This window comes from Eschrichtius robustus, chromosome 17 (assembly GCF_028021215.1).
Source record: "Eschrichtius robustus isolate mEscRob2 chromosome 17, mEscRob2.pri, whole genome shotgun sequence".
NCBI classification, from domain to species: domain Eukaryota; kingdom Metazoa; phylum Chordata; class Mammalia; order Artiodactyla; family Eschrichtiidae; genus Eschrichtius; species Eschrichtius robustus.
The window spans coordinates 53,076,959-53,090,168 of NC_090840.1; the positions used below are offsets into that span (position 1 = coordinate 53,076,959).

Consider the following 13,210-nt stretch of genomic DNA (forward strand, 5'->3'; position numbering starts at 1 on the left):
GAGATTTAAAGATTCTTTTGGAGACTAAGTGAAAAAGTATATACTAAAAAATTCATTTGTTATATTAAAATGTTTTCTAACTGTATCTTACTGTTTTTCTTAATAGCTTTTTCTTCCTCTTGCAAATCTGGAATGTTCACCAAATGTTGAAACTTTCCTTTGCAAAGCTTTCGTACCAACCTGCACAGAGCAGATTGATGTGGTTCCACCCTGTCGTAAATTTTGTGAGAAAGTGTATTCTGACTGCAAAAAATTAATGGACACTTTTGGGATCCGATGGCCTGAGGAACTTGAATGTGACAGGTAAATTATGTTTTCAGCTGAAAGCTACTGATGATATTTCAATATTGATATTAATTTTCCAGAATATTAGTGACAGGCTTTCATTATTTAAGTCAACAGCTGTTTACTGCACACTTAATATATGTTAGGCACTTACTATATATCAACACTGTAAACAGTGGTGAACAAAACCAGACTTGGTTCTTGTTTTCAGGGAACTTACAGTGGTGTGGGAGGAACAGCGAGTAATCAAATAAACATAAAAATAAATGCAAAATTACAACTGTGTTAATACAACAAATGAGGGTGCATAGTTCTATGAGAATGTGTGATGGTGCCTTTGCCCTAAACTGGGGAGAAATGGGCCTTATTATCAATTCATGGACCTTTTTGCATCTGTCTTGATTAATTACTTTTATCTCCTATTCTCTAGACGTTGGGAGCTTGTAATTTGAAATATTCTACTAACATAATGACACCTCATATAATAAATCTGGGAAGGAAGGTGGCTCTCTTTTTGTTTCTTTATCTGTAGACTGAAGAAACTACAGACCCTTGTGGAACTCATACATTTCTGGTAGATACATAATCACTTTCCAGAACGACTTAATACATAGTAAAGGTGAAGATGCTCATGCCATACATCTTAGGAGATCCCCTTCTATAGAAACTTTTTCACAAACAAGGAATCGTATGCAAGAATACTTATTGTAGCATTATTCGTAATTTTTTTTAAGTGAGAAAAAGTCTGAAAGTCCACTGTAAGAATGATAAGTAAATTGTGATGTACTTACACACTAGAATACTGCTATACAGTTATAAGATGAATGCAGTTGACCCACATCTGTCAATATGGATAAATCTAAAAATTATAGCATAAGTAAAAAAAAAAGTATGATGTATATAGCACAATGTCATTTATATAAAGTTCAAAACCTGTAAAATAATACTATATAACATTGTAGTTGGAAAATAACATAGTAAAATATTTAAAAATGCATGAGGAGAAATAAATACTGAACTTGTAGTAATGAATATTTTGGAAGAGAGAGAAAAGAGAATAGGACCAGAAAGGGGTCCAAACTGTATCTGTAATCTTATATTGCTTTATTTAAAAAGATATAAAACAAAACTGACATACCGCCTTTTGAAAAAGCTTGTAGATACATCTGTGTTGTTTTTATGGGCATATGTTTTATTATTTTCTATTCTTATCTAAAGCATATTTCAAACGCTTTCTCCTTAAAAACCTCCACTAATTTCTAAACTATGTAGATCCTCCAAAATAATTCTGGTGTGTGGAGACAACTCAGTGATAAAGTTCTGCACAAAACAGCAATATCCCTTTCTATCACTCCGGTCTGCCCATAAACAAGGGAGACAAACAGCCACACTGCAACAAAATGGTGATGTGAGTTAAGCTCGTCCTCAGCCTTCCTCTTCTTGCCCTGCTTTATGAACTTAGATATCACTTGAACTCTGTCCTCTCCATCTGGGAAATGATCTCATTTCAGTCATTTTAGTTGTCATCACCTTACTATGAGGCTGATCTACTTTGCTCATGGACGCTAGAAAATAAAAATTAATTTCCCCAAGACATATTTCAAATGCTTAAACAGACAAGCCAGCATTTTTTTGTCTAGAGAATACCAATCAAGATAAATTTTTTCTTAAGTACTTAGTCTTGAAACCAGAAATTATTTAACAATTATTAATTGATTGTTTTCTGGGTAAGGGAGTTTTCATGTTCACTTGCCTGATAATATATTTGTTAGTGTGTTGGGGCCTCATTAACACCTACAAGTTTTTAGTCAACTTCAAAACTTTCTCCCCAGCTCTAAAGCTGTAATCTGTTTAAGCTCGTATGTCTTCCCATCAGTTATGAATGCATAAGGAAATATTTTATAGTTGGAAAGCAGAGTATTAAAATAGTGACTCAAAAATGTCGACTTCATGTATTATTTGTTTAAATCTTTACAGATTACAGTACTGTGACGAGTCTGTTCCTGTAACTTTTGATCAACACACAGAGTTTCTCAGTCCTCACAAGAAAACAGAACAAGTCCAAAGAGACATTGGATTTTGGTGTCCAAGGCATCTTAAGACTTCTGGGGGACAAGGCTATAAGTTTCTGGGAATTGACCAGTGTGCACCTCCATGCCCCAACATGTATTTTAAAAGTGATGAGCTAGAGTTTGCAAAAAGTTTTATTGGAGTAGTTTCAATATTTTGTCTTTGTGCAACTCTGTTTACATTCCTTACTTTTTTAATTGATGTTAGAAGGTTCAGATACCCTGAGAGACCAATTATATATTACTCTGTCTGTTACAGCATTGTATCTCTTATGTACTTCATTGGATTCTTGCTAGGCAATAGCACAGCCTGCAATAAGGCAGATGAGAAACTAGAACTTGGTGACACAGTTGTTCTAGGCTCTCAAAATAAGGCTTGCACCGTTTTGTTTATGTTTTTGTATTTTTTCACAATGGCTGGCACTGTGTGGTGGGTGATTCTTACCATTACTTGGTTCTTAGCTGCTGGGAGAAAATGGAGTTGTGAAGCCATTGAACAAAAAGCAGTGTGGTTTCATGCTGTTGCATGGGGAATACCGGGTTTTCTGACCATTATGCTTCTTGCTATGAACAAAGTTGAAGGGGACAATATTAGTGGAGTTTGCTTTGTCGGCCTTTATGACCTGGATGCCTCTCGCTACTTTGTACTCTTGCCACTGTGCCTTTGTGTGTTTGTTGGGCTCTCTCTTCTTTTAGCTGGCATTATTTCCTTAAATCATGTTCGACAAGTTATACAACATGATGGCCGGAACCAAGAGAAACTAAAGAAATTTATGATTCGAATTGGAGTCTTCAGTGGCCTGTATCTTGTGCCATTAGTGACACTTCTTGGATGTTATGTCTATGAGCAAGTGAACAGGATAACCTGGGAGATAACTTGGGTCTCTGACCATTGTCGTCAGTACCACATCCCATGTCCTTACCAGGTAAAAACCTATCATTTGTGTTATTTCACTATTTAATTTTAACATGGAAAATGTTCCCTGGAAATATCTTTGAATTAGTCATGACCATAAAATTAGATTTCAGGTGAGAAAATCCAATAGACAGAGGGAGTTGTTCCCTACGCCTCAGTTGAAACTAGGGTGAGTGTCCCAAAAGTTCTTTCCTGAAGTTTTAGCTTCAGTTACAATAGTAAAGTGCCTCCTTTAGCTATTCTTTTAAAAATTAAATTGGCTTGCAAAGGCAGATGAATAGTACTACAGAACAGAATCAGAAGAACAGGTCTTGTCATAGGGAGAAAAAGAGAAGTAACTTGCAGGATTTCCCTGGCAGTACAGTGGTTAGGACTCGGCGCTTCCACTGCAGGGGGCCAGGGTTCAATCCCTGACTGGGGAACTAAGATTCTGCAAGCCGAACGGAGCAGCCAAAAAAAAAAAAAAAAGAGAGAGAGAAGTAGTTGTTTTTAATTCTTCAGTTAGTTGGTTGGGGAAACCCTTATTTGGGTTTATAATAAAATGGTATATATCATCTTATACTTTGCTTGTATATGCTTATAAAAACAGAATTTATGCCGAAACCACCCTGTCATTTCTTATGACAAAGCGCACAATTAAAACAAAATGTTTCATATGTTTCTAATGCTTCTGGTTGGATTAAAGTGTGATTTTAAGATTAAAAAAAAATATCTGAAAATAGAAAATCTCTTAAAGCATTTTAGTTGAGTTTTTTTAAATAGAAACTTTGTTTTTAATAGATTTTATACATTTTCTTGAATATTTATATATGGTATTAACTAATTATATTGAGTGTGAGTGCTGTCATCACAGCGTATCAGATCAAGCAATGTGTGGGCTGAATTATTTTACATAATTTATATTCTAGAAAATTACTGCACTGTAACACAGTGAAATCTATTTTACATACTGATATGTGGGGATAATGGTTTTACCTGCCTTACATCCTGTCCATAGTGTGTTATCCATTGTCTGTTTTTACTATATGATTAATAAGTGAGCTCTCTTAAAGTGATACTGCTGTATTAAATGTCTCCTAGATTCCTCAGTATTTTTGGCAAACTAGGGGGGGAAGGCAACTGTTACACACTACTTAAAAGTTTAAGATATATGATTTTTTATTTTTTGTTTTATTTTTTAAATTTATTTATTTTTATTTTTGGCTGTGTTGGGTCTTCGTTTCTGTGCGAGGGCTTTCTCTAGTTGCGGCAAGCGAGGGCCACTCTTCATCGCGGTGCGCGGACCTCTCACTATCGCGGCCTCTCTTGTTGTGGAGCACAGGCTCCAGACGCGCAGGCTCAGTAGTTGTGGCTCACGGGCCTAGTTGCTCCGCGGCATGTGGGATCTTCCCAGACCAGGGCTCGAACCCGTGTCCCCTGCATTGGCAGGCAGATTCTCAACCACTGCGCCACCTGGGAAGCCCAAGATATATGATTTTTTAAGATTACGTTTCATGTAAAGAAAGAAACGATATTAGAAGATTAAGTGAGAAAATTCTAATCTTATAGTGGGGAAGGACTTTATGATATAAAATCCAGGAGCTATAAAAGAAAAGATTGCTAAATTTGACTAAGGAAAAAACTTTTTTCAGATTCTGCATGGCAAAAAAACCCACCATAATCAAAGTCAGGAGACCAACTGGGAAAATTTAGTCACACATCACATCATAATTGAAGGGCTAATTTCCTTATTTATAAAGAGTTCCTATAGATCAATAAGAAAAAAACCAACAATCTGATATAAAAATGAGAAAAGAATGTATAGAGGGGTCACAAAAAAGGAAAGTAAAAAAGCTGTTCTTAAACATATGAAAAATATTATAAGGCAGATGCAAATTAAAGTTATAATAAAATTATATTTCTGCTTATGACAGGTTTTATAACCACTGCATTGATGAAACTGGCAAAATACACGTTCTAGACTTTGCTGTTCAATTAGTTCAACGTTCTGTGGAAAGCATTTTGATAATATCTGGCATTTAAAATGCTCATACTCTTTGATCCTGTCCTTCTGGGAATTTATGGACAGCTCTGTTCACAAATGTGAGAAATTATATACATACAAAGATAGTCACTGCAACATTATTTGCAATGGCAATAGGTTGGAAATAACCTGAATATCTATTAGTAGGGATAGCTGAATAAATTATAGTTCATCCACACAATGGAACAGCCTTTAAAAAGAATGAAGTGCTCTGGAATGGTCTCCAAGAAATATTACTAAGTGAAAAAAGCAAGATATAATGCATAATGTATAGTATTTTGATACTTGTAACATTTAAAAAATATTTGAAAGTTTATGCTTGAAAGAAAAGTATGATTTAATTTTTAGAAAATTTCCACATTTTTACATTTTACTGATAACTTATTTTGCTCTAAGTTTTTGTAACAAAACATCAACAGTGCATAAAGACTCTAAAATAGTATGTTGTTACAATGAGTTTAAATGTATTTTTTTATAGATTATAGTGAAGGAAAAGATAAATATTGAGAGGCAGATATTTTGGCAATTATAAGAAGCTGCTGTACTTATAGGAAAAAAAAATGCCAGATATCAAGCCAAGATGTAAGACGTCCTTCCTAAATATATTTAATAAGTATTTTTCCCTTTCTAGCTATATATTTTGATAAAAGTTCTTTGTTCAGAACTTCTATATTACACTTAAAGCACTTTTCATATTATGTTATATCAAACACTTCATAATAAAACAAACTGATTTATACTTTTTGTTCAAGTTTTGCATTGACTGTATAGACTTTTTTCCACTTTAAATGTATCACTAAAATTCTTATTCGTTACTTTTTTGTAGGCAAAAACAGAAACTCGACCAGAGTTGGCTTTATTTATGATAAAATATCTGATGACATTAATTGTTGGCATCTCTGCTGTCTTCTGGGTTGGAAGCAAAAAGACATGCACAGAATGGGCTGGGTTTTTTAAACGAAGTCGCAAGAAAGAGTAAGAATCTATTGAATTATCTGACATTGTTTTAAAATAAATAGATCAAATACCAAATCATTGTACTGGAGTTTCATTATGTCAACTGTTGTTTCAAGTTGAAATCTTTTTCATGGAGAGATATGCTTTATTTTAGCATTTGTTATGATGGTCTTTGACATGTACTATTCTATTGAAATATGAATGAAAAGTTTGTAAAAAGTGCATTTTCTTTCCATGGCTTAGAATATATCCAGTATTATTACTGCTATCTTTAAGTTCATTGTTTTGGGTTCAGAATTTTAAATAATTTTATCCTTTTTTATCAATGATGAAAGATGAAATGGGTCAAATATATGTAAGGCAGTCTATGGAGTATGATTCAAATGTGATGTACAATCATTACCTTTAAATTTTATCACACATAATACTGACTTAACATGTCACTTATTTGCCTTGCTTAAGATGGTAAAAATTTGAGCTTATGGAATATTCTGTAACAATATAGTAGATTTACATTTATGAGTAAATAGTTCATTTTGTTATTTATATATGTTATACTTTGTGTACAATCAACAATGTAGTATAGAGTTTTTTAAACTGTTCCCAATTGGTTTGATTAATGAACTCATTTTGTGGTAAAAATTTCAGAACCTTTTCACAAATAAGTTTTTGCAGCCTGAAGAATTGCATTTAACTGGACTTTAATTTTTTTGAACTATTATTATATCTCTATCCTGTATTTATATACCCACACTAACTTCAGAATAACTTGCTATAACTTGAACGTTAGAAAGAAAGCAATTGCATTTAAACAAAGACCATTAATTATATTCTGTGTTCTTTCTCTCTGGTTTACTTTCATATTTGATATATTTATATATGATACACATACAGATAATCCCCTACTTTATGCTGGTTTGAGTTTTCTTGCCCTCATCTTCTGATTTTGCCTATTTAATTTCTTTCTAGCTTTATGCTGACAAAAGCAACTAACTGTATGCACAAAAAGATTTCATTTCATGGCAATCTACTTATATCTCATAGTATTTATAATCCCAGATTTTATAAATAATGTAAATCATATAGACGTAACTTTAATGAATTAGGATTTTTGGCACAAGATATGTGATATGCTTTATGATTTCTGTTATAACACTTCACATTTATCAAGTAAACTCTCTCCTTGGATTTTCTTACAGTCCAATCAGTGAAAGTCGAAGAGTACTACAGGAGTCATGTGAGTTTTTCTTAAAGCACAATTCTAAAGTTAAACACAAAAAGAAGCACTACAAACCAAGTTCACATAAGCTGAAGGTCATTTCCAAATCCATGGGAACCAGCACAGGAGCTACAGCAAATCACGGCACTTCTGCAATAGCAATCACTAACCATGATTACTTAGGACAAGAAACTTTGACAGAAATACAAACCTCACCAGAAACATCAGTGAGAGAGGTGAGAGCAGATGGAGCGAGCACCTCCAAATTACGAGAACAGGACTGTGAGGAACCAGCCTCCCCAGCAGCATCCAGCTCCAGACTCTGCGGGGAACAGACTGATGGGAAAGGGCGGGCAGGCAATGTGAATGATAAGAGCAGTGTGTCTGAAAGTGCACGGAATGAAGGAAGGTGAGCTTGGACTTTGCTATCTTAAACCATGACTCTTGAATACTGCATTACACATTTTTCATTAAAGCATGTCATATCTGGAAAGAAAGCATTCTTTGAGATGACATGTCTATACACTTAATCCAAGGAAGTTCGGGTTTTGCCTATAAATGCTATTTTGTAGTTTAATTCTTAGCATTGAGAAGACCCTTTCATGTTTATTGTTCAAATAGAAAAGTAATGTTCATTTCTGTGGTAATTGTTAACAGTTGCTTGTATATTTAGGGAAATGTTTAAGATTCATATAAAATACAGGCCATTAAGTTTCAATTAGTACTACATTATAGTACTGTCTGAAAGGTATTTGTCAGACTTCCCTAGTGGTGCAGTGGTAAAGAATCCGCCTGCCAACACAGGGGACACGGGTTCGAGCCCTGGTCTGGGAAGATCCCACATGCCGCGGAGCAACTAAGCCCGTGCGCCACAACTACTGAGCCGGCGCTCTAGAGCCCGTGAGCCACAACTACTGAGCTCGCGTGCCTAGAGCCCGTGCTTTGCAACAACAGAAGCCACTGCAATGAGAAGCCTGCGCACCACAACGAAGAGTAGCCCCCGCTCACCACAACTAAAAGCCTGCGCATAGCAATGAAGACCCAACGCAGCCAAAAATAAATAATAAATAAATTAAAAAAAAAAAAATATATATAAAGTAAAGAGAAGCAAGAAGAACTACAATCCTGCAGCCTGTGGAACAAAAACCACATTCACAGAAAGATAGACAAGATGAAAAGGCACAGGGCTATGTACCAGATGAAGGAACAAGATAAAACTCCAGAAAAACAACTAAATGAAGTGGAGATAGACAACCTTCCAGAAAGAGAATTCAGAATAATGATAGTGAAGATGATCCAGGACCTCGGAAAAAGAATGGAGGCAAAGATCGAGAAGATGCAAGAAATGTTTAACAAAGATCTAGAAGAATTAAAGAACAAACAAACAGAGATGAACAATACAATAACTGAAATGAAAACTACACTAGAAGGAATCAATAGCAGAATAACTGAGGCAGAAGAACAGATAAGTGACCTAGAAGACAGAATGGTGGAATTCACTGCTGCAGAACAGAATAAAGAAAAAAGAATGAAAAGAAATGAAGACAGCCTAAGAGACCTCTGGGACAACATTAAACACAACAACATTCGCATTATAGGGGTCCCAGAAGGAGAAGAGAGAGAGAAAGGACCAGAGAAAATATTTGAAGAGATAATAGTTGAAAACTTCCCTAACATGGGAAAGGAAATAGCCACCCAAGTCCAGGAAGCACAGCAAGTCCCATACAGGATAAATCCAAGGAGAAACACGCCGAAATGCATAGTAATCAAATGGGCAAAAATTAAAGACAAAGAAAAATTATTGAAAGCAGCAAGGGAAAAATGACAAATAACATACAAGGGAACTCCCATAAGGTTAACAGCTGATTTCTCAGCAGAAACTCTACAAGCCAGAAGGGAGTGGCATGATATACTTAAAGTGATGAAAGGGAAGAACCTACAACCAAGGTTACTCTACCCGGAAAGGATCTCATGCAGATTCAGTGGAGAAATCAAAAGCTTTACAGACAAGCAAAAGCTAAGAGAATTCAGCACCACCAAACCAGCTCTACAACAAATGCTAAAGGAACTTCTCTAAGTGGGAAACACAAGAGAGGAAAAGGACCTACAAAAACAAACCCAAAACAATTAAGAAAATGGTCATAGGGACATACACATCGATAATTACCTTAAATGTGAATGGATTAAATGCTCCAACCAAAAGACACAGGCTTGCTGAATGGACAAAACCAAGACACATATATATGCTGTCTACAAGAGACCCACTTCAGACCTAGGGACACATACAGACTGAAAGTGAGGGGCTGGAAAAAGATATTCCATGCAAATGGAAATCAAAAGAAACCTGGTGTAACAATACTCATATCAGATAAAATAGACTTTAAAATAAAGAATGTTATAAGAGACAAGGAAGGACACTACATAATGATCAAGGGATCAATCCAAGAAGAAGATATAACAATTATAAATTTATATGCACCCAACATAGGAGCACCTCGATACATAAGGCAACTACTAACAGCTATAAAAGAGGAAATCGACAGTAACACAATAATAGTGGGGGACTTTAACACCTCAATTACACCAGTGGACAGATCATCCAAAATGAAAATAAATAAGGAAACAGAAGCTTTAAATGACACAATAGACCAGATAGATATAATTGATATTTATAGGACATTCCATCCAAAAACAGCAGCTTACACTTTCTTCTCAAGTGCACACAGAACATTCTCCAGGATAGATCACCTCTTGGGTCACAAATCAAGCCTCAGTAAATTTAGGAGAACTGAAATCATATCAAGCATCTTTTCTGACCACAAGGCTGTGAGATTAGAAATTAATTACAGGGAAAAAAACGTAAAAAACACAAACACATGGAGGCTAAACAATACGTTACTAAATAACCAAGAGATCACTGAAGAAATCAAAGGGGAAATAAAAAAATACTTAGAGACAAATGACAATGAAAACACGACGATCCAAAACCTATGGGATGCAGCGTAAGCAGTTCTAAGAGAGAAGTTTATAGCTATACAAGCCTACCTCAAGAAAGAAGAAAAATCTCAAGTAAACAATCTAACCTTACACCTGAAGGAACTAGAGAAAGAAGAACAAACAAAACCCAAAGTTAGCAGAAGGAAAGAAATCATAAAGACCAGAATGGAAATAAATGAAATAGAAACAAAGAAAACAAGAGCAAAGATCAATAAAACTAAAAGCTGGTTCTTTGAGAAGATAAACAAAATTGATAAACCATTAGCCAGACTCATCAAGAAAAAGAGGGAGAGGACTCAAATCAATAAAGTTAGAAATGAAGCAGGAGAAGTTACAACAGACACGGCAGAAATACAAAGCATCCTAAGAGACTACTACAAGCAACTCTATGCCAATAAAATGGACAACCTGGAAGAAATGGACAAATTCTTAGAAAGGTATAACCTTCCAAGACTGAACCAGGAAGAAACAGAAAATATGAACAGACCAATCACAAGGAATGAAATTGAAACTGTGATTAAAAAATCTTCCAACAAACAAAAGTCCAGGACCAGATGGCTTCACAGGTGAATTCTATCAAACATTTAGAGAAGAGCTAACACCCATCCTTCTCAAACTCTTCCAAAAAACTGCAGAAGAAGGGACACTCCCAAACTCATTCTATGAGGCCACCATCACCCTGATACCAAAACCAGACAAAGATACTACAAAAAAAGAAAATTACAGACCAATATCACTGATGAATATAGATGCAAAAATCCTCATCAAAATACTAGCAAACAGAATCCAGCAACACATTAAAAGGATCATACACCATGATCAAGTGGGGTTTATCCCAGGGATGCAAGGATTCTTCAGTATATGCAAATCAATCAATGCGATAAACCATATTATCAAACTGATGAATAAAAACCATATGATTGTCTCAATAGATGCAGGAAAAAAAATAAATAAAAGGTATTTGTCATTTTATATGAAGATGATTATAAAATGTTTTTATTTTCTGAACCTGAAAGGATATTGACATTATCTTTAATTAATTTTTCCAAATGGTCATAGGTGATCCTAACACAGGTAAATATCGAATTAGCCAAAATATTGACAGCTGACTACTTTAAGGTCTCAAGGTTGTCTTACCTCATCTCCTCCCAAATAGGCCAAATGTACCTCCAACAGCTTTTGCATACTGGATTATGTATGATTAGATACATGCCTTTATCTTCCACTAGATTTGTAAACTCCTCGAAGTCAGAGCTGAGGTCGGGCTCATCTTTGTGCTCCCAACCTCTTACACAGTGTCCGATCCATGGTAGGAAATCAATAAAAAATTTGCTAAACTGAAGGCAGGAATCAAGCTGTCTTATTCCCCACGAGACACCATGCTCAGCCCATACATGGGTGGTGCTTGATGAAGTTTCTGAAGTTAGCAAAAATTGTATTTGAAAATAAATTATTTGTAGTTTGAGGAGTTAAGAGTATACATAAAGAGTTAATTATTTCTGATAAAAGTGGATACTGGTTGGGAGTAAAACTCATGGAAAGAGAAACAGCAATTATGAGGACAACTGGCATCACATTTGTGCTTTGGTGTGTATGTACATCAGCTTTTGTTCTTGTACCTAGGGTCACTCCAAAGAGTGATGTCACTGAAACTGGCCCGGTGCGGAGCCACAGCTTGCATGTTCCCAGGTCGTCAGAGCCAAGCAGCCTCAAAGCCTCCACATCACTGCTTGTTCACTCAGCGTCAGGAGTTGGAAAAGAGCAGGGCACTGGTGGTCACTCAGATACTTGAAAACCAGATCATCGCGTTACTAAGAAGTGAATTCCTGTTACACTGGAGGTGACAGTACACCCTCTTATAAGAATCACTGTTATATTCTTCTTCTGCACTTAAAGCTACATTGCCTCCTGTTACACTGGAAACAATAGATTCTGAGAATATGATTCATTTCACATAGAGGTTAATTGACAACAGTATACCCCCAAAACGGAAATGTGCAGGTTAATGATATTTTTTAAGTTGTGTGGGAGGAGGGAGTATTAGAGGAACCTTCCTTTTCTATTTATGAAGATTCTACTCTTGTTAAAAGTATTTTAAGTTGTACTATGCTCTTTCACTTTTATGGTATAAAATCAAGATTTTTCTTTGCTGAAGTATTTAAAACTTACCTTTGTATCTTTTTTTTATATATTTGAAAACAAGTTTATATGTTTTGAGCTTTTTTTAGAAATCCTGGAAAGTCTTTTCAAATATTTTTATTATGTTATTCCAATACCTTATTTTAGCACTGCTTTGGTAGCTTTTACACTGAATTTCTAAGAAAATTGAAAAATAGTGTTCTTTTATAATATAAAAAATAGTTGATACACCAAAAGATGTTATAATGGGAATTCAACTAAAAAAATCCATTTACTCTACCTTATCATCTTCAATGTGTGAATTTTATAAAGTCTAGTTGGTTTAGGAATTTCACAGATCTATTATGCAGCTGAAATAAGGTGCTTACTGAGTGTCCACTGTTGATAATATTATGCTGCTGGCTGGTCCTTCTGATTTTTTAAAATAAAATGTCCTGAAGGATTAGTAGATGAAATGTTACTCCTTTATAAATTAAGCCAAGTGCAATTGATTTCCTTTTTTTAATATATCATGACCACCCAAGATTATGTTTGTATGACCATTTACAGTTGCTTAAACTTTTGTTTTAACTTTTGTTTTTTAACATTTAGAATACTACAGACCC

The 13,210-nt window shown here is 35.0% G+C and overlaps 1 protein-coding gene across 1 annotated transcript in view; it reads left to right on the forward strand.

Annotated features, from left to right (window-relative positions):
- FZD6 (frizzled class receptor 6) overlaps positions 1-12,615 on the forward strand; it is a 35,010-nt gene extending 22,395 nt beyond the window's left edge. The window contains exons 3-7 of the mRNA XM_068525557.1: positions 107-303; positions 2,263-3,280; positions 6,120-6,268; positions 7,450-7,878; positions 12,090-12,615. Coding sequence (XP_068381658.1) covers positions 107-303; positions 2,263-3,280; positions 6,120-6,268; positions 7,450-7,878; positions 12,090-12,258 — 1,962 coding nt within the window. The 3' untranslated portion in view covers positions 12,259-12,615. The remainder of the gene's footprint in view (positions 1-106; positions 304-2,262; positions 3,281-6,119; positions 6,269-7,449; positions 7,879-12,089) is intronic.
- The last annotated feature ends 595 nt before the right edge of the window (positions 12,616-13,210 follow it).